At 35.4% G+C, this 21792-nt stretch overlaps 1 protein-coding gene across 1 annotated transcript; it reads left to right on the forward strand.

Moving 5' to 3' along the window:
• Nucleotides 1-6092: 6092 nt before the first annotated feature.
• Nucleotides 6093-21203, forward strand: LOC100372382 (DDB1- and CUL4-associated factor 13-like). Its single transcript, XM_002737861.4, has 10 exons — nucleotides 6093-6464; nucleotides 11521-11720; nucleotides 12145-12252; nucleotides 13993-14073; nucleotides 15645-15800; nucleotides 16126-16286; nucleotides 16840-17004; nucleotides 17697-17832; nucleotides 20399-20562; nucleotides 21056-21203. Exons 1-10 carry the CDS (start codon nucleotides 6395-6397, stop codon nucleotides 21141-21143), a joined length of 1329 nt encoding a protein of 442 aa, XP_002737907.1. The 5' UTR covers nucleotides 6093-6394; the 3' UTR covers nucleotides 21144-21203.
• The last annotated feature ends 589 nt before the right edge of the window (nucleotides 21204-21792 follow it).

Raw genomic sequence — 21792 nt, forward strand, 5'->3', positions numbered from 1 at the left:
ATTTTTTTATATTTACACGATGTGATGGCTAAACATTACTTTGCTTATTTTTTTTTAATATTGCCGAGCACAATCTATATACCTTTGAACTACAAGTTCGCAATAATATATAATGTTGATTTCCGAAACCATTCGTATGAGTTATTTTCACCACCTAATTGGGCAGATTATATTTGTGACATTAATCATAAAAAAAATTGTAATGTGGAGTGGAATTAGTTACGCTGCATCATGGAATGTACACCTCATATATTTTACTGTGGAACGCGATACGTAGTTTTAATCTCAAATCATCAATTCAAAAATGCCTGCAATCGGTGAGTGTTATATGCAATTTATTTCTGCTTACTGCTTCTCAGGGAAAAGAATCAGTAAAATAATCAACATATCGTGTAATTCTAGCGAGAAGTACGTAACATTAGAGTGATATTTCCACCGATTGATAGTGGTCGTCGTGCCGCGTCTTGCGCGATATGGGACTCATAGCGACGTACACAACGCGTGTAAAATACATTCATAGCTTACACGAACACGAGCTGTGCGACGACCACCGCCCTTGAACGACATGTCACATATATGGACCCAAATGTCACATACGTGGTACTCTCTCATTTAATAACACGTATAATGTTCATAAAGTTGAATTGTTGTTGTTGATACAAACTAGGGACACTGACCATCGACTCGTGATTTTTGTTAACATTGTCACTGACCAATCACTGGAGTGTCGTTGCACCAATAGTTGATTTGGTTAATCATATAGATCATATAGACTATTAGCATTTTTGATCAAGTATATGGCGTCAAAGTTAAGGCTTCGAACCACACTGTTTAGCATAGCCACATCGATTGATGTGACAGTGCTGACGACAGAACTAGTCGTACTAATTTCCTGAAAGCATTCATGACAAAAGGTGCATATATTCAGCGAAAAGCGTGACATCTTTATCATCAGCATTTACCAGTTCATACCAATGAGACCTGGATGGCGAATATTAATATCAGCTAAGTGTCATGACAGCGATTTATTTCACCAGTCTGTCACGGCGAATCATTATATACAAGGCATGTTAGTGGTATCTGGCGTAACAATACGGTGCACTGACATAATGGAGATTTAGTTTTAATACATACGCAGAATATATTATTGTTTCTCTCTGAGTTAATGAAGTAATAGTAATTTACAAGATTCCTGATTGCCAATTCGCTCGTTTGGTCGAAAATATATCCATCCAACCAATTCGTGAGCTTATTGTTTACCAGTCTGACGTCACATCATGTCTGTCTGCTAAACAATTTTAGACCACCGTGACAAAAGAACACATATGGGGGGGGGGGATAAGTCATCAATGTTTTGAAAAAATCTGAATTTATTAATTTTGTTATTTGCATAACGGACATCTGACCTCGAACAGTGCAAGTTCGATCTTAAACAATGTCACATATCAGATTTGACTACTAGTATATTGTCTTCAATCTCGTAGCTGTTTGCAATTTTCTCTTGGTTATATTATGTATCTCCATACCTTCAAAATATATATTATTGTAATATCGATGTTTTATGGTGAATAAAGTCGAGTTATGAGAGGCGTCTACGCTATCATTGAAATGAAATGTGACATTACCGTTTATGTATTGATAATACAATATTAGCTGACATTATTATTTAATAGATCTGATATTATTAAACGTTACAATCTAAAAGTAATACCAGTTCACTGGTATGATTCAAGTTGTTGGTCAGTCGGTTTATTAAATCATCAACCGACCACAAGAGGGCGTATTTATATAGTAACCCCATACAACTATCTTCCAGCAAACTGCGTTCGGTTCAAATGGTTATATTTGTAACGCTGGTGTTTTGTTTTGTTTTGTTTACTTATTTTGTGATTACATCATGAATAATTATCTATTCTAGTGATTTATTTTCGAAGTAGTCTCACTTTACTATTATTCGACTATCATAGTGAACGGTTGAATTGTGTATATTGCGATCTCATTGAATTGTCGCGAAATACTCTCCTCGAAAAAAAAAATAGAACACTGAAATAGAAATGCCCACGTGACTTATTTGCACGCAGTACGTGTAAGCTCCGGTGAAGATTGACGTAACGCAGTGCTAATTACTACACCTTGAGGCAGGCTCGTGACAGAACAGCTTTTATATATCTTTGTCTGCCACAATTATCTAATGCACTATTTTTGTCTCGTATGCACCTAATTCAGTTTCATTTAAGATGGACGATGTATCAAACGAAATACATATTTATTTCGACAGTAGGAACACTGAAAGGACATTTTGTACGCGATTGTTTCGTTATCGAGTTAACGTGTACAACGAGACTACAAACAAGGTTTACGTATTACGTCATCGTCGGGTTTTGGTAATTGGGTTTCGTGACAGAGTGGTTCTATTATTATGAAGTGTGTGCCACATGCAGCTGGCTGACGAAAGATAGTATATTGATAGGCTCACAGAAACACTATCACTTGAGTTTTTGTCTCAAAATGCTAATAAGGTCCCTGACGGTCTGTCGTGACAACTTACGCTAATGTAAGCTTTGAAAAATATGTGTATTATTCGACCGGGAATGGTCAAATTTTGGGATGGACAAAAACGAGACCATTAGCGAACATCTCGAAATACAAATAACGTGTTCCAATGCACACTGGCGTGTAACTTTTCATATTTGTGAAAAAATAAATAGGTCGCAAATAGCTATAAATTTCAACCATGGAAACTGGTATTCTTGACCTCCTATTTTATTTATTTCGTGCGGCCGATGACGTAGCTCAACATCTACACGCAGCATACAGAATATACGACATTGTAATTTGTTTTATGAATATTTCGAGTAAAATGTTCGACAAAAAAACCGGGAAAGGTACAAAAATCGTTATCCATATGGCGATCATCAATTGCATAACGTATGTAACACGCGTCATCAACAAAGGCGCCGACCAAAGTGCAATCAAACAGCGCAATCACTTTAATTAAAACTCCGATTGAATTCCCTCTAACTGGAATGAATGAGCAGGTATTTCGTTTCCGTTTCAATGGGTTTATTACAAACGTGTTACACCAGACATTTTAAATAGAGACAATTTCCTTAGGGTGGGGAGTGTATTATTACGCCGGATTGGCGATGTGCGTTCACAACAAAGTACACTCTGAAGCCAAGACCTAATCTTATCCTCGGAAGAAAGTTCAGACAACCACCGTCACGTCGCATCCCCACCACACCCCTGCCCATTAACAACCAGGGGTAACATGTTATCCGCCATTACTACTAATAATAAATGAAACACAAAATATTACACACTAAACAGATCAACAGTTATATTATTCCAATAGCCATGGCCCTGAATACTTGTAAGTCAGAATCGTTGTTATCCTAAATCCCCCCCAACTGATAATAATGGCCGACTCCTTACACTTACGTGCGTACCAGACGTTGTATAATATGTCACAAGATAACCAAGCAGTAATTTAGATTGGAATAAGATATGGCACAGTGATTACATGTGAAATTGCATACGTCATGGCATATTGAGGTTGATGTCTCGGCTAGGCTGCGTGGTCCTGTGTCACGTGGTAGTGGGATCGCAGGGCTGACTAGGTTTTTCTAGACTGAGATGCGTTATTCCGCCTCATGTCGCGTCGAGGTTGCTGTATCGGGACTTTTAGTTGGTTTTGTGTCCGAGTGCAACGTCTTCTAGATCTAATGCAACTTATTTTCTAGGAGTTAGGTTTTCACAAGAATCCATATTTTTCGGCAATATCCATATACCGGTGTTTATGATGTTGGGGAATATGGTTTTTAGATGCCTGAATTTAAGTTGTTTTGGTACGATCGTATTATTTGAAAACTATTTTATCTGTTCAAATGTAAACATTAGACTTGCTTGCAGTCTGTTGCTATTCTGATAAAAAAATCTTGAAAAATATTATAAATTGCGTAAACGAGGGATGAACGCGAAAGTCATATATTTATCTTTCAAGAATTTTTCATCGGAATCGCAACAGACTGTAAGCAAGTCTATGTAAACATCTGAAAAATAGAAAAAGAATTGGGCATGGTGTGCATTATTATACCCGTCATACTACTCTGCCACATAATATTTTATTTAGTAGCCATTCATGAAAATAATCTACATTTGTACATCCGTTACTACAATTCGGCAATGGGATTATTCGATTGAACTACCGCGAGATCATAACAATCATAACAGCTTTGAGCAAAATTTAGTATGACTGCGGCCCTGAATTGCGCCCTATCTCCAAACAACGAATGATGACTAGCGTTGGTGGCGTTGGTGGCGTGCTTCTTGCTTCTCGAGTGAGACAATTCTGTACTGTTAAACTCCATTTTCTTCGACAAAACTGTCTTTTATGGGGTTCTAAATCGATAGTTAAAAGATTGAGAAAAATGCAAAAAAATAAATGTATTACAATATACAGGTACGTGTGTGGCAGGTAACACTTGCTATCAAGATTTTCTCAACGGATTATGGTAACTTTCACCAGTCTAAATGAAACTTACTTTTGGGTCATCTGAAATTTTGCACAGAATTCTAAATAGCCATCAAAAACCAAAATGCCTCCCTCAATTTACCTAAAATGGCCCATCTTTGCCAAGCATCTGTATAAAAATAGGCTTCTTTCCCCTAACTTGGTAATTCTTAGGTTGGGGAATACGATTGAGTTGCTCGGAAATCATAAATACCTATTTTCTGTGTCTAGTATTTGTTTTTAGAATTTAATGACAAAAATCACGATTTTTCCATGACTTTTTGTGTGGGTCTTTCAAATGTCATGTTTTCAATCAAGTTAATACAAATAATGTCGCAACCGTTTTTCAAGTAATACTATCAACAAATAGCTAAATGATTTACACTATACATGTAATTTAGCCCATGGAATGACGATCTTGTAGGCAGTCCGAAAGCATAGCAGTTTGCTCCATTCTCCTTCGCAGAGACTATGGGGTTTTTATGACTAAGCTAGGTAGTCGCCACTATTTGCGGCTCTCTGTGGCTCTCTAGGTCAGGTCATATAAGCTCGAAGATTCTGTGGAGTGAGTTTGCTCAGACTCATCACGGTTTCAAAATGTTTCGACCGTGAAAATGGGGGTCAAAACAGCGGCGCACACACTAACCCTTAACTACGGAGGTCAACCTGCTCGTACTCGTAGTGACGTTCGTACCATGGATCTTGGATTTTTGACATGACGTTGTGTAATCTTTTAATATATATCTTTTCGTTGTACAATTTTATAACTCTGCAAACCGTATCAATCACTGCCGTTGTGTGATGGCGCATTACACCGTGGCGTAACGGGTCGCGTCTGCTTATCATAGTGGCTAGGCTCATTTGCCGATCAGTTCGTATCTTGTATCATGTTTTTTATGTTTTCAAACTATAAATTACCTTAATGAATCCACCAACACCGTTCTGTACATATACAATAATGAAGGAATATGTTCACAAACATTCTACATTAAAAAAATATTTGCATTATAGCGTTCATAATACAGAAAATGGCAAAATATAAAATGAAGCAGAGCATCATGGGTATTCTCTAGTTAACTGCGTACGAACACCAAAATGACGAGTGACTAAGCCAATTTAAGATTTATTTTTCTTATTTTTTTAAAAAATCTGGGTTTTAAAATGTTTATTTAACAATGTGTTCTATGGAATTGTTCTGAAAATAGCAATTTTTGAAAAATATTAGGACAAGTTTCTCAAAATACGTCACCTTAACACTCAATAGCTCCATAATTTTACATAATAAAGCAATGAACACTGTCATGCGATTTATGACAAACTTTCTCAAAAATTATGAGTAGGCTTCTACCTTAAATGTCAAGTTTATAAAATGTATCAAGGAATCAAAATATTTCGCGATATGGAAAGTAATTAAAATAGAAATAAATTATGTTTTTAAATAAAAATTGCCAGAAGTAAAATGTTCTCTTCTTGCTCTTCCCCGGAATAAAATGTCCACCCCTTACGCGATTACGCCACCTACAGGCCATTCGTATGTCTGCGTTCATTTGAGAAAATACTCAACGAACATTCATACGTTGACCTGTCTGTGTGTCTTGAATCAACACAGCGTGTTTTTTTAAATCGAGCAATATTTATTCGTTGTTTAGCTTTTAAAGAGCGCTGTGTAATGCGGTTGATTACCAACTGTAGTATATTGAGGTGATTTTACTTGTTTTACTGACGTGTTTCTTTGTTCTACGTCTGTATTTCCGTGCTGTTCGCAATATATCCACCGTTCCATGTATACACCGAACGATTGCTTGTGATTGTATTGATTCGTAATCGTGAAGTTATACCCACTCAGTAAACGGCGGGATCGGCGATACGAAAACAGCAAATATGAAAGTAAAGGTACTCAGTCGAAATCCAGATGATTGCATCAGAGAAACTAAAAATGATATACACAAAGGTAAGTAAAAATAGAACAACATGTCATTGAGGTGTTCACGTGTAAGGGAATTCTCATTTGGAGACTGCGTGGGTGAACAGTTTTGTGAGAAAATAAATTATCGGGCATAAAAAACAATATATGTGGAATTGATGTAAAATATACTCAGGCGATTTGAATTCGATATTAGGAAATTGTGTTTTTGTCAAAAATTACAAAAATTACAAAAATTTTAAAATTTTGACCGAAATATTCCAAAGGGTGCAAAGATGCATGAAGGCGCGACAATGTCATATAAATCATTATCGGATAATTATTGTCTAATAAAATCTAATGAAATTCTGGCAGAGATGTCTAACTTAGACATTTTTAGAGGATATTATCGTCTAATAAAATCTAATGAAATTCTGGCAGAGATGTCTAACTTAGACATTTTTAGATGATATTATGGATAATATCGGAGAAAACGAACTGTCCCAAAAGTTGCCCAGACAGACCTGTCTAACTTAGACATTATTAAACATTGTTAGACGATATTATCGATAATATCGGAGAAAAACGAACTGTCCCAATAGTTGCCCAGACAGACCTGTCTAACTTAGACATTGTTAGACGATACATTGTATTATCGATAATATCGGAGAAAAACGAACTCTCCCAATAGTTGCCCAGACAGACTTGTTTAACTTAGACATTTTTAGACATTGTTAGAAATTATCGTCTAAGAATGTCTAAGTTAGACACCCATACCCATCAGGAACCTTGTCATATTACATTTTAATGGTAATGTGACATGCGAGACGTATTTGCTAACTTGTTTCCAGCGTTTTGGTGTTTTTGGTAGGAAGCCGAAAGGAAGGAAGACAACTCTACGGCCGTTACGTAAAAACCAAACATACTCGTGTAAGAATTAACTATACTTCATTCCGCATTTTTAATAGCCATGGAAATATTTTCCTATGTTCATGGAGACAATAGTAGCATTAACACATTTTACATTTTATCTATTAAAGTACGCAAATAAACATTTAGTTTATACTATACGCGGCAATGTTATGTACTTCTGTTAAATCCACCACTAGTGCAATACGATCGTTCTTGAGTATATATATTTCGTTAAGCTGTCAGTTGTCAAGGATTATTTTTTTATACTTAGAAAGATAAAGTATTTGTTTAGGTTTATAATTAATTAATTCTGTAATTTATATTCAAATTAACTGAACGTCGGAAAGGTAAAATTAAGTCATTCCCTTCGAATGTTTTCAACGTTTCGACCCCTCCACAGTAGAACTGTCATAAACGTTTGGACCCACTATTATTACCAATATGAATACTGACTTATCAAAAGCAGCAACCATTTTTCTGTATAAAATTAGTTTATAATAAAAAAAACAGAGTCGCAAATTACAGTGGCTATCTTTTCTGATCGATGCCTGGGCGTTGGAGAGAGTTCAGTCCGCCATGTTGTTTACTATTGCAAGGCTATTGTTTAGCAATAAGACTATACCATTCGATTCTTAGGGACGGCAATATAGTCAATTAACACATTTCTTTTTTGTTTTGTTTTCAGGAAAAAATCAATGTTCTTTCCCATGTAAAGCTGTGATTATGTAACCTTACCCCAATCAAAATAGTTAGGCAAAAATACGAGAAACATATTTACAGCCGGTACATAGTGGCTGTCATTATTTCATCAAACAGGAAAATGTGAATGTTCATTTGAATTATATTCTGTCGGGTTCATTTCCGGGGCCAAGACAACTTGTAGTAATCCGAATTCAAGTAATCCGACTGCAATGTTCAATAAACACACTAGCAAACATATACAAAGTTGCATATGCTAAGCTTATTTCGTATTTTTCATGATGCTGATCGAGTGGACGAACGTGAAACTTTAGACCACTGAAACAAAGCACGTCGGTTCAACATTGTAATACCAATGATGTGTAAATGCTTTGTTCTATCAAAGGCAGTAGAGTACAATCGCAAAACACATGATATTTGTAACTTCACGTTGTAAAACCTATCCACGATATGAAATTGACTAGTAATCACGAGCGCTGTATCAGAGAATTGACTTCGTTTTCATACACTCGTATACTACACTCAGAGTAAACTACCGTACAGCCTGTGGGTAATTGCACTCGCCGGCGTGATGAGTTGCGTTCAGAACTATAAACAATGTAAGTCATTGTTCTACGTGTGAATATTTGAACTTGCCGGCATGTAGCCAGCGAACCTCCCGTATACAGTGTCGTGCTTCGGTGTCCCAGTCAGGGGATAACTTCACTAGAGGATTACATGCCCACAACCATGCAGGTGAACCCGGTATGGCCAAATAAACGAAAACAATTGTAGAAGTAAAAAAGATAGCCAAGGAAACTGTTTTTTGTTCATCAGCTGACATCATGGAGGAGATTATGGTGAAGAATGCGCATACCGAAGACCCACCCTACAGTTTACTTGTCCCAGCCAACATTGGCGTATTTAAATTACTCGCATATTTTTTTGTAATTGGTTCACTCGCGTATTTTTTCGTAATTGTATTTTTTTTGTACTTGGTTCACTCGTGTATTTTTTTATTTTAATTACTCGCGTATTTTTCGTGATTGATTCACTCTCGTATTTTTTTATTTAAATTACTCGCGTATTTTTACATATTTAAATTACTCGCGTATTTTTTCGTACTTGGTCATTTGAGTTTTTTCGGAATTGATTCATTCTCGTATTTTTAGCTCCGCTGTCGACTTTGTCGAGCGGAGCTTATCATATGAGTGATTGTCCGTCGTCGTCCGTGTCAATGTTTTACTTTTTCGACTTCTTCTTGAAAACTACAAGCCTGAATGCTTTGATACTTGGTGTATATGTACCTTGGGTAGACCTCTCTTAGATTTGTTCATTTCATGATGATATCTTCAATTCTCTAATTTTGGTGAATATTTTTGTCATTTTTGGTAAAAAGTGATATTTTCAACTTCTTGTTATAAAACGCAAGTTCATTTGCTTTGATATTACATATATAGGTACTACATGTGGACCTCTCTCAGATTTGTTCATTTTGTAATAATATCTTTAATTTTCTAATTTTTGTGAATATTTTTGTCATTTTTGGTAAAAAGTGATATTTTCGACTTCTTGTTGAAAACCGCAAGTCCAATTGCTTTGATGTTACATATATAGAATACTACATGTGAACCTCTCTCAGATTTGTTCATTTTGTAATGATATCTTTAATTTTCTAATTTTGGTGAATATTTTTGTTATTTTTGGTAAAAAGTAATATTTTCAACTTCTTGTTAAAAACCACATGTCCAATTGCTTTGATATTACATATATAGGTACTACATGTGGTTCTAACTCAGATTTGTTCATTTCATGATGATATCTTCAATTCTCTAATTTTGATGAATATTTTTGTAACTTTTGGTAAAAGTGATATTTTTCACTTCTTGTTGAAAACCGCAAGTACATGTATGATTGTTTTGATACTATACATATTGTTCATTTTCTAATGATATCTTCTGTTCTTTAATTGAAATGTGCATTGCTAACAGCGGAGCTATCTCAGCCGAGAGGCTGCTTGTTTTGTACTTGGTTCACACGCGTATTTTTTTATTTAAATTACTCGCGTATTTTTTCGTACTTAGTTCACTCACAGATTTTATTATTTAAATTACTTTTTTCGTAATTGATTCACTCTTGTATTTTTTCGTATTTGATTCATTTTGTATATAATAAATAAGCTGTTAATAACTAAGCAGTAGAGGTGTGATTCACTCTCCTTTGTCGGCACAGCATCGTCGGCACCACCGTTTGGAATAGTGTGACTTATAATCAATACATTCACAATTTCCTGTTTGATGAAATACAGAACTTCTCCCGAGAAATTATCTATGAAGTTAATTATTCCGACGAACAAGTTTATAACTGCGATGAAACTGGTATATATCGGAAGCTATTACTGTCGAAGTAGCAAACAACAGCAAACGCCCACATAATATTGTACATAACAGCAAACGTAATCATGATCGATTTTTATTCGAATATTGCCTGACACATGTGATGATACAACATACAATTTGTAAATATGTTTCTAACATTTCAATTAACTTGCGTATTTATTAATCGTGATATATTTTAATAAAGAAGACACACTATAAATAAACCCATGGGTGTATGTGTACTTTATATATGTTTTGAATGCACGAACCCCCGTCCTTCAGAGGCCCTTCGGAAAGTCGCGACCCTTGATAAGTCGTGGTTTTTGCTTGGATCCCGACACCCGCGACTTAGTGAGGGTTCACTGTAACGTCAGCCACTATGTACTGGCTGTAAATATGATTCTCGTATTTTCACTTAACTATTTTGATTGGGGTAAGGTTACATAATCACAGCTTTACACGGAAAAGAACATTGACTTTTTCCTGAAAACAAAACAAAAAAGAAATGTGTTAATTGACTATATTGCTGTCCCTAAGAATCAAATGGTATAGTCCTATTGCTAAACAATAGCCTTGCGATAGTAAACAACATGGCGGACTGAACTCCCCTCAACGTCCAGGTGTCATTCAAAAAAAATAGCCGCTGTAATTTGCGACTCTGTTGCCAATTTTTTTTTTTTTATCAACTACTGTAATTTTATACAGTAAAGTGGTTGTTGCTTTTGATCGGGCAGTATTCATATTCGTAATAAGAGGGGGTCCAAACGTTTGGGGTTGTGGCGACAAGGAGTTCAACCGTCGAGGGGTCGTCGTAATTCGCGATTCTGTTGCCAAATTCAGGTATCTTCTAGTTTTATCCAGTAAAATGTTGCAACTTTTGACAAATAATGCTGGGTGCAAAGGTTGAGGAATGTGACGTCAAGCGGTTATATCGTCGAGGGGTCGAAACGTCAAGGGGTCTAATCGTCCTAGGGTCCAAACGGCGAGGGGTCCAAACGATTTGTAATCCATTTATATACACTTTTACTGAGCGGTAGAGTTACATTCAGACTGGGTCAGTGTCCCTGTCAAAGTAATTTTTGGGCTTGGTTTTTGCCAAGAACTGACATTATCTGTTTATTATCATTTTCTTACAGTACCGCGAAACTATAACCCTTCCTTACATCCATTTGAGGCTGCTAGAGAGTACACCAGAGCTTTGAATGCTACGAAATTAGAACGAGTGTTTGCCAAACCTTTTCTCGGATCACTAGATGGTCATAAAGATGGTGTGCATTGTATGTCAAAACATCCAACAAGTTTATCCACCTTGCTGTCTGGAAGCTGTGATGGAGAGGTAAAAACTTGTTTAATAAGAAAAACCTTGATTAAATGAAACAATGTTTCTTGAACTAGATTTCCGAAAAAATAAATATAATACGATACGAACCTATTTGTAAATATAGTACGGCAGTTTAAGTAATTTGCTCTATGCTAAATACAGGATCGATTTTGTTTTCTCATGCGTAAACTCTGCACATTCACTTCAAACCCACTACCATCAGGAAACTGTATTGAACAGATTTAACAATATAATTGCACCTTGTTTTTTTTTATCTGAGGGGCACAAACTAGTTAAGCTGTTACCTTGTAATACTAGTATGAGCTGTGGTTTGTTTGAAATTTCATCTGTGCCACCTTGATATGTAGAAAAAAGCATGATTTGTATTTGAAGTGCATAGAGTTAACACATCCTTTGGGCATGGTGTTTATTTGCACAGATTAGACTATGGAATCTGGCCAGCAGACGGTGTACCAGAAGTATCACAGCCCATACAGGGTTTGTCAGAGGGCTCTGCTGTAAACCTGAAGGAAATCATTTCTTTTCTGTAAGTATTCATGTCCGTAGCAGATTTAAAAAAACAAAAAAAACACTGTAAACCACCCCAGTGAAATCGCTCAAAACATTAAAATAGTGAAATTAAATGTTTTGTTCATTCACAAACAGAAGTGCTCATTGCTATGACAACCACCATCCTACATGTATAAATTGTTGACATTAAAAATTTTAATATTAATTTTAATATTTTTAATTTACTGTGTGACATTTTTAAAGCTACACAAACTTTTTATTACTCTGTAATGAGTGAATTTAAAATACTTGTGTCTAGAACACATGTAGTGTGTGTCTTGTAAGTTCAGAAGTGAGAGCAACAAAACTATCTGTCATTTTAAAAGTTTTACTCGCAGTTAATTCCTCGTAAAATACCGTAAAATCTGTATTAGAAGCCGCATTCCTAATAGAAGTCGCACCCATTCTTTTTGAATAATTGAGAACCAAAAATTCGTCATTTCTCATATGTGTAGATGCTCTAATAGAAGCCTCATCCCCTCTATTGCATTGTACCATTTTAATAGAAGCCGCGGTTTCTAATACAGATTTTACAGTAGTCTGTAAAAATTATAAAGTCTTAAAATTGAAGCAGTTTACAGTATTATTTAAAGTTGGCAGTGTTCACACGAAAAACATGCCTGATCCAAATATTGTGCTTCGTGTCTTTGTGCACATCAGTTTGAAACATATGCCTCACACATTTATTTTTATCGCTCTGCTTTCATCTTGCGATGACAGAGCGGAGCTGTTCATATAGGTGATTGTCTGTCGTCCATCAACAATTGCATTTTCAACTTCTTGACAACTACCATCTAAAATGCTTTGATACTTGGTATGTAAGTACCTTGGTTGGACCTATGTCACATGTGTTCATTTTGTGACAATATCTTCAATTCTGTATTCTCAGTTTCTTTTTTGCATCCCAGTGCTCCCCATAGGGTAGAAAAGATAAATGTTTATTGTATATTTTTAGAGCAATGCTGTTGTTGATCTAAATGAACCTATTTACATATTTGCAAAATTCTATTGCGTTTTTTCACAAACCTCGCACAAACCACCGGTATACTCTAACTTTAACACCCAAAAAACGTGCTTGAAATGTGTGATTTTCGGAAAAAGAAAAAAAATTAATGCAAAAAATAGAAATACGGATTTAAACTTCATGACCTTTGCTTCAAAACAGTGTAAAGTTTTTGATCGCATGAATGACTGTAGAGATGACAATTAAAATTGTATTCACGTTAGTTAAATTGCAGCCCCGCTGATTTTCAGAATCACGTGACGCTAAAACAAACACAATGTTCACAAAACATTAATAATAGGAAAATACAAGTCAAGAGCTTTCCAAACATATATAGATTATATGGTTTTTTGTAAAATTTATTCTGATTATAGGTGTTTACATTTTTCATGCAAAAAAACTATCCTGCTACCTTAATGCATGTGTTCAGAAGTATTATTTAATAATGGAAGAGTTGGAAACATAAATTGTGATGTTTTTGTGTTTTTTTTGTTATGTTTTTTTTTTTGCGAGGTTGTTTGCTGGATTATTAGCCAAGTTACCCACCCCTGGGCATTGGCAATTTAGTGAAATAATAATATATTTTAATTTTAATAAATGACATGCGCCCCTAGCAATTTATTTTCACAATCGCTATATTTTAAATTCTACTACAAAATGCATACATACACTTTGAAAAGAATTTAAAATGTTTTATTTTTGATTCATGTAAAGGTTGGTGATGATAGTACGATAAAACAGTGGGACATGGAGACATCAGAGTCTGATGAACCAATCAATACTATAATAGGAAAGGTAAAATAGAAATTTACACCTTATACATTGCAATATTTGTTGCCATAGCTACCATTCATAGAACAGTGTTATTATGTTGACAATTGTTGTTTTCATTCATGTACTTTGGTAGTGTAATTACATGTATACATTATTCCTTTGTTTTTCTTGGTTTAGTAAAATGCAAGTGTTATCGTGGATGCTCATCCACATGTGTGTTTCCTCATTCATTAATATTACTTGTTGTTTATTCAGTTTTATTCTTTCGTATTCGTAATTTAGTGATATTATTAGACTATATTTTACTGTATCTTTTCGTCCTTATTTTATACAATTCCAAGCTATATTAGCTGAGATACAACAATTGAAAGTTGTTACATGCCTGAAACTATACCGCAATGCATGTATCTCTATTATAAACAAACACAGATTCGGTTTATACAAGCCAATTAATAATAATCAATAGGCAGCACGAACGCAATATGAATCAGTTGCAAGGTCGATTTTAAGCTGATTAGACAATATTGAAAACCAATCACTGTGTTTCCCTCCTATTTTAATCCATAGGTGTGAATCCTACTAAACCCTATAAAAGGGCATACTATTGTGTATAGTTTTCGTTCAGTCGTTCTTTCAAGTTTTTGTCGCATAATTTCGTACGCCGTTTTTTGTTTCCCATTGAGCTATCAATCTATCGCAATGATTCGTTACTATACACTAGGATGCGTACCTCTTATTCAAGCCGGAAATTGCGTGATATTATGAAAGATGTTGTCTCTGCCATAATTGAAATGAGAGGTTACTCGAAGAAGACGATTGAGGGCGTGATTTCTGCTCCGATAGTTGGGCCTGGATGCGTTTACACGATCGGAGCCATGTCGGGACTCAACCCTATCGGAGTTCAACCCCGAGGGTTTAGCCGGCTCGAGCCGAACGAGTTTGCACGGCCGTTTTTGCTGGCTCGAGTCGTTGGGCTCCGATAAAATGCTGTCATGTGAACGTAGCAAATATCATCCACAAGTGTTGTAAGAGTCGTATCACTATCAGTCAAAGATCAGTAGTCATACTGCTCTTATATTGTATTCCAACTGATATATTAGTGTATAATATTAGTATCACATGCACAAGCCAAGTTGTTGCTTTTTAAATAAATTTAGAATTTTTTTCTTATTCTCTTCTGACATTCTTTGAGATTTCAAGCAGTGACACTGTTTATTCGGCAAACGCACACTTTGTGAATTTGAGTTACTCTGTACCATTTATAGGTATTTGAGTTATTCTGTGTCAAGGCAAAAAACATGGTGGGCCACTTCATCATGCTGACACATGAGTGTGTTTCCAAATTTAGTTCTAATATACATTTTTTTTTATTGTGTGCAAAAATGACTATTATTTCTGTTTATTTAAAAACATGTTATTTGAAATATAGTAAACCTCTCGAAAACTTTTTTTTTTCTTGCAAATGACTAAACATCGATGCTGTAAACAACATTTACGCCACAAAAGCATTTCAATTAATTGAAAGGTTTGTCTCACAGAAACAATATATTGTCACCAAGCAAAATTATACGCATTCTTATTTCTTTTTTCAGAGTATTTATATTTCAATTGATCACCATTGGAAAGATGCTGTATTTGCTACATGTGGTCAGCAAGTGGATATATGGGACGCCAGTAGAACTGATCCTATTAGGTCATTTACATGGGGAACAGACAGTATACATAGTGTCAAATTTAATCCTATAGAGGTATGACAAAGTGTCTGCTAGAAAATGATACAATGATTAATTGATTCCAGTCAAAAACGGGTATCAGTCTATAACTGAGCAGTGCTTGAAGCCAGTGAATGAAATTATGCGAAACAACAATAATACATTTTCTTATATTCCGAATAGTCATTCAGTCAAACCCACCATGATTATCCGCTTTAAAAATGTTATTTTCATCATTAGATCAATAATATGTGTACATCGCTGCTGGACCACGCAATTACCACGACCCTTTAATGAATATTCTGACTAGTGTTCAATCATTGTTAAAAGAATGTTACCGTAATTTACGTATATATTTCAGACACATCTTCTTGGAAGTTGTGCTGCTGACAGGAATATTGTCTTATATGACATGAGAGGAGCCGCACCTCTGAGAAAAGTTATTCTAGATATGAAATCTAACACCATAGCGTGGAATCCAATTGAAGCGTACATTTTCACTGCCGCTAATGAAGACTACAAGTAAGGTTATCTTAATAACAATTTCAGTTTTTAGTTCCATTATTAGAAGAGATGACAGTGTAGCTATTCATATATTGCCCATAGGTCATCTGTTTCCAGCGTCCATCTTCAATTACATTTTTCACTTCTTCTTAAAAACTGCTAGCCCAATTACTTTGATATTTTAATTATTCAGTATAGGATAAATGCAACTATTGGTTTGCATGTGCTTCTATATTTGAGCAAATTCGGTAATGTGTTTGCAGGTATAATTGAACTTCAAAATTGTAAAGCCACCAAATTTTAGGACCAAACTAACTTTAGATTCATTAAAATCATCAAGAAAATTAAAAATTAAATGAAAGACACCAATTTAAAGCAGGGAGTCATCACATGCAGCAGACGGCTATAATGTGTCATTGTTTACAAAAGTGTCCATCCATGAGCCTTTGCGGTTTTAGCATGCGTTGTTATCATTGTTTAGGACTCGATTCCCACATGTGCGCAAGTGACAATTCCTCTGATTTAACAAATGCTCTTTATGACCCAAGCTGGTGTATTGTTTTGTTCGCAGTCTCTATACTTTTGACATGAGACGTCTTGACATGCCAGTAAAAATCCATATGGACCATGTCTCTGCTGTCTTAGATGTGGACTATGCACCTACAGGTCTGGAGTTTGTTAGTGGAAGTTTTGATAAATCAGTCAGGATATTCCCAACTGACAAGGGACGTAGTAGGTAAGAAAAATTAGAAACGGAGTTCAGGATAAGCACTATCTGGTTCTATGTACACTTATGTTTACATTGATTTATATGATGCGACTATGCAATTTTGATATCCATGTGTTAGTGATATGAAGATCCTATTTCGTATATGCATCAATCATGCGTATTTCTAACCAAATGAATCCCAGAATGCAGTGGATAATTGGAAATATTCGTTTGGATAAACAAAAATGACCAAGATTAACCCTAATTTGAAAAATGTATGTAATACTTGTAGATGTTTTGTGAAGAGCACTAGCAAAACATGCCAAGATGAACTAACCAGTTCTACCATAAACTCGCTCATCTTGTAAATTCTTGATAGTATATATCAGTGAAATGCAAAGCAGATGCAATTGATTTTGATGTTGTTTTAAACGCCCATGTCCTGAATACTTATACAAATGTATTACCATCCACTCAAAATCATGACACCGAAAATGATTTAAATCTTAAACCACCTAAATACAGAAAGCATGTTTAGTGCATTTTATTTTTTTTTCCAAAACAAAGTTCAATGAAGGTCATAAGAAAACAAATAACAAACAACTTGTGTGTGTGATTCGACTAGTAGTTATACAACACTTAGTCACTTGTGTTTTCCCCAGATGAACAAGGAAAAAAAATATGAGGGAATAATGTATAATTGTTTTCAAATTTTTTAGGGAAGTATATCATACAAAACGAATGCAACATGTGTCCTGTGTCAAGTGGTCTATGGATAATAAATACGTTTTATCAGGGTCTGATGAGACCAATATTAGAGTTTGGAAAGCCAGGGCTTCAGAGAAACTCGGGGTGGTATGTATTTCTTTCCATTATTGTTTGCACAATCAACCAACATTCAACACTTACATTTTTTTTCAGGTAGTAAAATGCATAAACAATATACCATTTTCCGTTCACTGCGAGAATCACGCGTTATCCGTGAAATCGAATGTAAAAACAGGACAAACAAAGGTCATAGCATCGTAGTGGCGTCAAACATCGCGTGGGATTCGACAAACGCGAAGTACTTTGGGGGACATTTCCATGCTTAATAATGTGCTGTCCACATTTCATGATAGGCAATTTCGATTAAGTGGGGGTATTCAGAAGCAATATTCCCCTGTCGAAGATCGGCTGGTCGGTGTGAGTTACGAAATAAAGAAATTCTAGTTCAAAATCAAATCGTTCGACTTTTGCGGCAGACGTTCGACGCGCGTCTTTCATGCATCTCGGGAGATCTCGCAATTGTACGGAAAATCACCTATTTACAGTGTTTCAGACATTGTCTAAATGTTACTAAGCATGTTACTATAACAACCTATATGTCATGTAGAAGCTTAGATTGAGCAAATACAGTAGTGCATAAGACATACCAATATTTTTTTAAGAAATTTACAGCCAACGTAGATTTTGTTTTTTGTTAAATGTCTACATGTTTAATGTCATCGTCCGAATCGCACAGTTTCGCTAAAGCCGGTCATTCATAACCGGCCCACGAACCCATGCGTGATCGTGTTAGGAAAAGCTGTATTTCACTGCAGTTAAATTGAGTCATTTGATTGGGTGCTCCAAGAAGCTGGCGCTACCAATCAGAGTTGCTGTATCAAAAATGTTAAGACCGGGGAGCTTATCACAGATTAAAACAATGGCGGCGTGTAGGCTTTGCTGATTCACATAGATTCGTTGACACGTTTCCAAAATTTCTTATTCCAACGTTGAAATTTTTGTGAGCAAGTGAATAAGGACGATGGAATATTAAAATATTTGTGCAAACTGTGTTTTAGTAAACTGACAAAACTGTCGAAACTGATAACATACCGGTCTTCATTGCAACACAGTCAAGGGACTGTGTTTGCAACAAACGTCATTTTCGTCAGATACAGCACTAAGCGCTTTCTTTTGATGATCAGTAAGCTCGTTCAGAGAAACGGCTTTAATTTTACCATGAAATGTGTAGTTTCTTTTGTGAGTACTTATTGGGTGATGCAAATGAGCCGAAGTGAATCTTATAATCGTTTGAGGGCGTACGACATACAGTAAATCGTGGTGAAATCTGCCAAGGGTTAATGTTGAGGCTTCGGCCGAATAAATGGTCCTTGGTTGGCGAAGATGGTTTAATGTTAAAGTTTGAGTTACTTAATCTGGATTTTAAACAACAAAATAATTTATGTTGCCCATAAATTAACTGTTTATTGAACTTCAAGTTATAATTTGAGCATGATTTTGCAAAAGTGGGCATGGTTTTTCTAAATATGGGCTGGTCAATGTTTTTTTCGTAAATTTATGTTGCAACTTGATTCCCGTAACTCAAACAATTCAGCATCTTGTCTGGTGGCCATGTTGGTTTTATTTTCATGTGTTCTTAACCATTTTTTAGATACATTTCACCAGATTTTGATATGAAAAAAACCCACATGTTTTGTTGTTTGATTCAAAATGTCAAACTTGTTTATGTGTTGATTATTCAATTTTGTTCAATATGAGAATGGTTGTGTTCCTAGGAGGTATCACTTTGACTGTCCGAAATCAGGGACTTATAATTCGGTCTCCGTCTGTGCATCTGTGTGTCCGTTCGGAGTCATATCTCAGAATCCCTTGGACCGATTCTGTTCATTCTTTGCATGTGCCAAGTACTTTATGTGGGACATATGCAATTCAGTGGTTCAGCAATTCGATTCAAAATGGCCGACTGGCAGCCATCTTGTTTTTTGAAAATGTATTTTGGACATGCTTTGTCAGTTTTCATTCAAACTTGGTACATACATGTAGATTATACATGTTAGGATACATGTCCATGACGATTTATTTCGCAATTGGATCAAAGACTGGCAGGCATCTTGTTTTTTTTGTTTATGCGGTACCTTGGACGTGCTCTGTCAGTTTTCATTCAAATTTGGCACATACATGTACTTTATACATGTTAGGATGCATGTCCATGAAAATATGTTTCAAAATCTGGTCAAGGATGGCTGATTGACAGCCATCTGACTTTTTGGCCTTACTACTATATTTCCACAATTTATGTACTATTATCATTCGTATTTGGCACATACATCGTACATATCAGTGTGTTTCATAATCAGATCAAAGATGGCCGAATAACGGCTGTTTTTATTTTTGGCCATATTACTACTACACGGAACATAAATAAACAATCTGTTGTATACGCCACTTGGAACTCAAGTTTCAAGGACACACTCGCAACAACCCCTCTGCTTTAATATGACGAGCACAAAGAGAACTTTCAAAAATTTAACGGGGACTGTGTCATTTTCAATGACTTGTTTAATACTTACTTAAGACTGCAGTCCATATATACTGTCCATATTGTTGCTATGATACCACACACTTATTTCACACACTTCAACTCTCATTTCAGATGCGACCAAGAGAACAAGCCGCCATGGATTACGATGCAAAACTAAAAGACAAATTTCATCATTTCCCACAACTGAAGAGGATTTCTAGACACAGACATGTACCAAAAGCCATATATTCCGAAGCCAAAACATTACGTATTCAGAGAGACTCCAAACGAAGAAAGTACGTCTTTTTTTTATGCAACATTTGCATTAAAACCATGGGTTGAAATAGTTGGATTTGAATTAAGTTGAAATATCTTATCACATGACTCAGTTGCTATGCATGAACTTTGTTATTGTTTGTTGTCCTGTACAGTTAGTTGTTTAAGCGTACATGCTTCTCTTGAACACGAAATACACCACATGTTTTTATTCAGAAGAGAACCACATTACAAATGATGACATTCAGAGAAACAAAGTTTCACAACTCTGCACTTATCTAGGGTGGTTCCTCAGACTTAGTCTGTTAATATTTATCTCAAAATCTTGATTAACTCTTTAAATGCCATCCTTTTTCCTGTCAATATCGGAGCAAAATTCATTTGTATTTCTCCCTTCTTTCTAAATGATTATAATTTACCACTGCAAACTGGTCTTTCAAATTTTAAAAACAATGTGCAGGTTTATTTTGTGTAAGTTTTCAAACCTAATTCAAAGTGTAATTTATTTTTCAGGGAGTCAAACAGAAGAAAGCACAGCAAACCTGGGGCTGTTCCCATCATTCCAGAGAGGAAAAAACATGTTGTTGCAGAAGTACAATAACTTTGCAAATGTTTTTATTGTTATTTTAATATTGCAAAAAATAAATACAAAAACAGGTCACATCTTCACTTGTTTTGTTTTGTTTGATAATTCATTTACACCACTAAAATATTAAGTATGATTTGCCCTCAAATATCAAATATAGGATTTGTTAATGTAAAATGTATAACTTTAAGTTAAACATTAACTATTACAACAGGCTTCATCAAAATCTATCTCTCCATCTGATTGAGTGAAGCAAGTTTTCATATCTCGAACTGTGTTTCTGCCCTGAAACTGAATAAAACTAGATTAAATAACTAAATCAAGATCATGGTTGAAGGGATTGGGAGGGGTAAGATCCACTAATTAGAACACTTAAACAAATTATTATTGCCTAAACTATCCGGAGTTTTGCATAAAAAACCCACATGAGGAGTGTACGCATTATTTTTTGCATAGCATACACATCAAATATGCAACATTAGCATTGTACCTGTCAGTGCCACTCAGAATGTCTTACGCCTGTCTGTGAATCTGTAAACATATCATCGATTTGACTGAAAGTTAGTTAACATTTTCTAGAATTGTTGCTGATACTGTCGTGTCTTCTTGATCTGTACTGCATTAACAGTAGGGTATAGGTACATGTATGTGTAAAAACTATAGA

Source organism: Saccoglossus kowalevskii, chromosome 14 (assembly GCF_978046115.1).
Source record: "Saccoglossus kowalevskii chromosome 14, keSacKowa6.1, whole genome shotgun sequence".
Classification (NCBI taxonomy): Eukaryota; Metazoa; Hemichordata; class Enteropneusta; family Harrimaniidae; genus Saccoglossus; species Saccoglossus kowalevskii.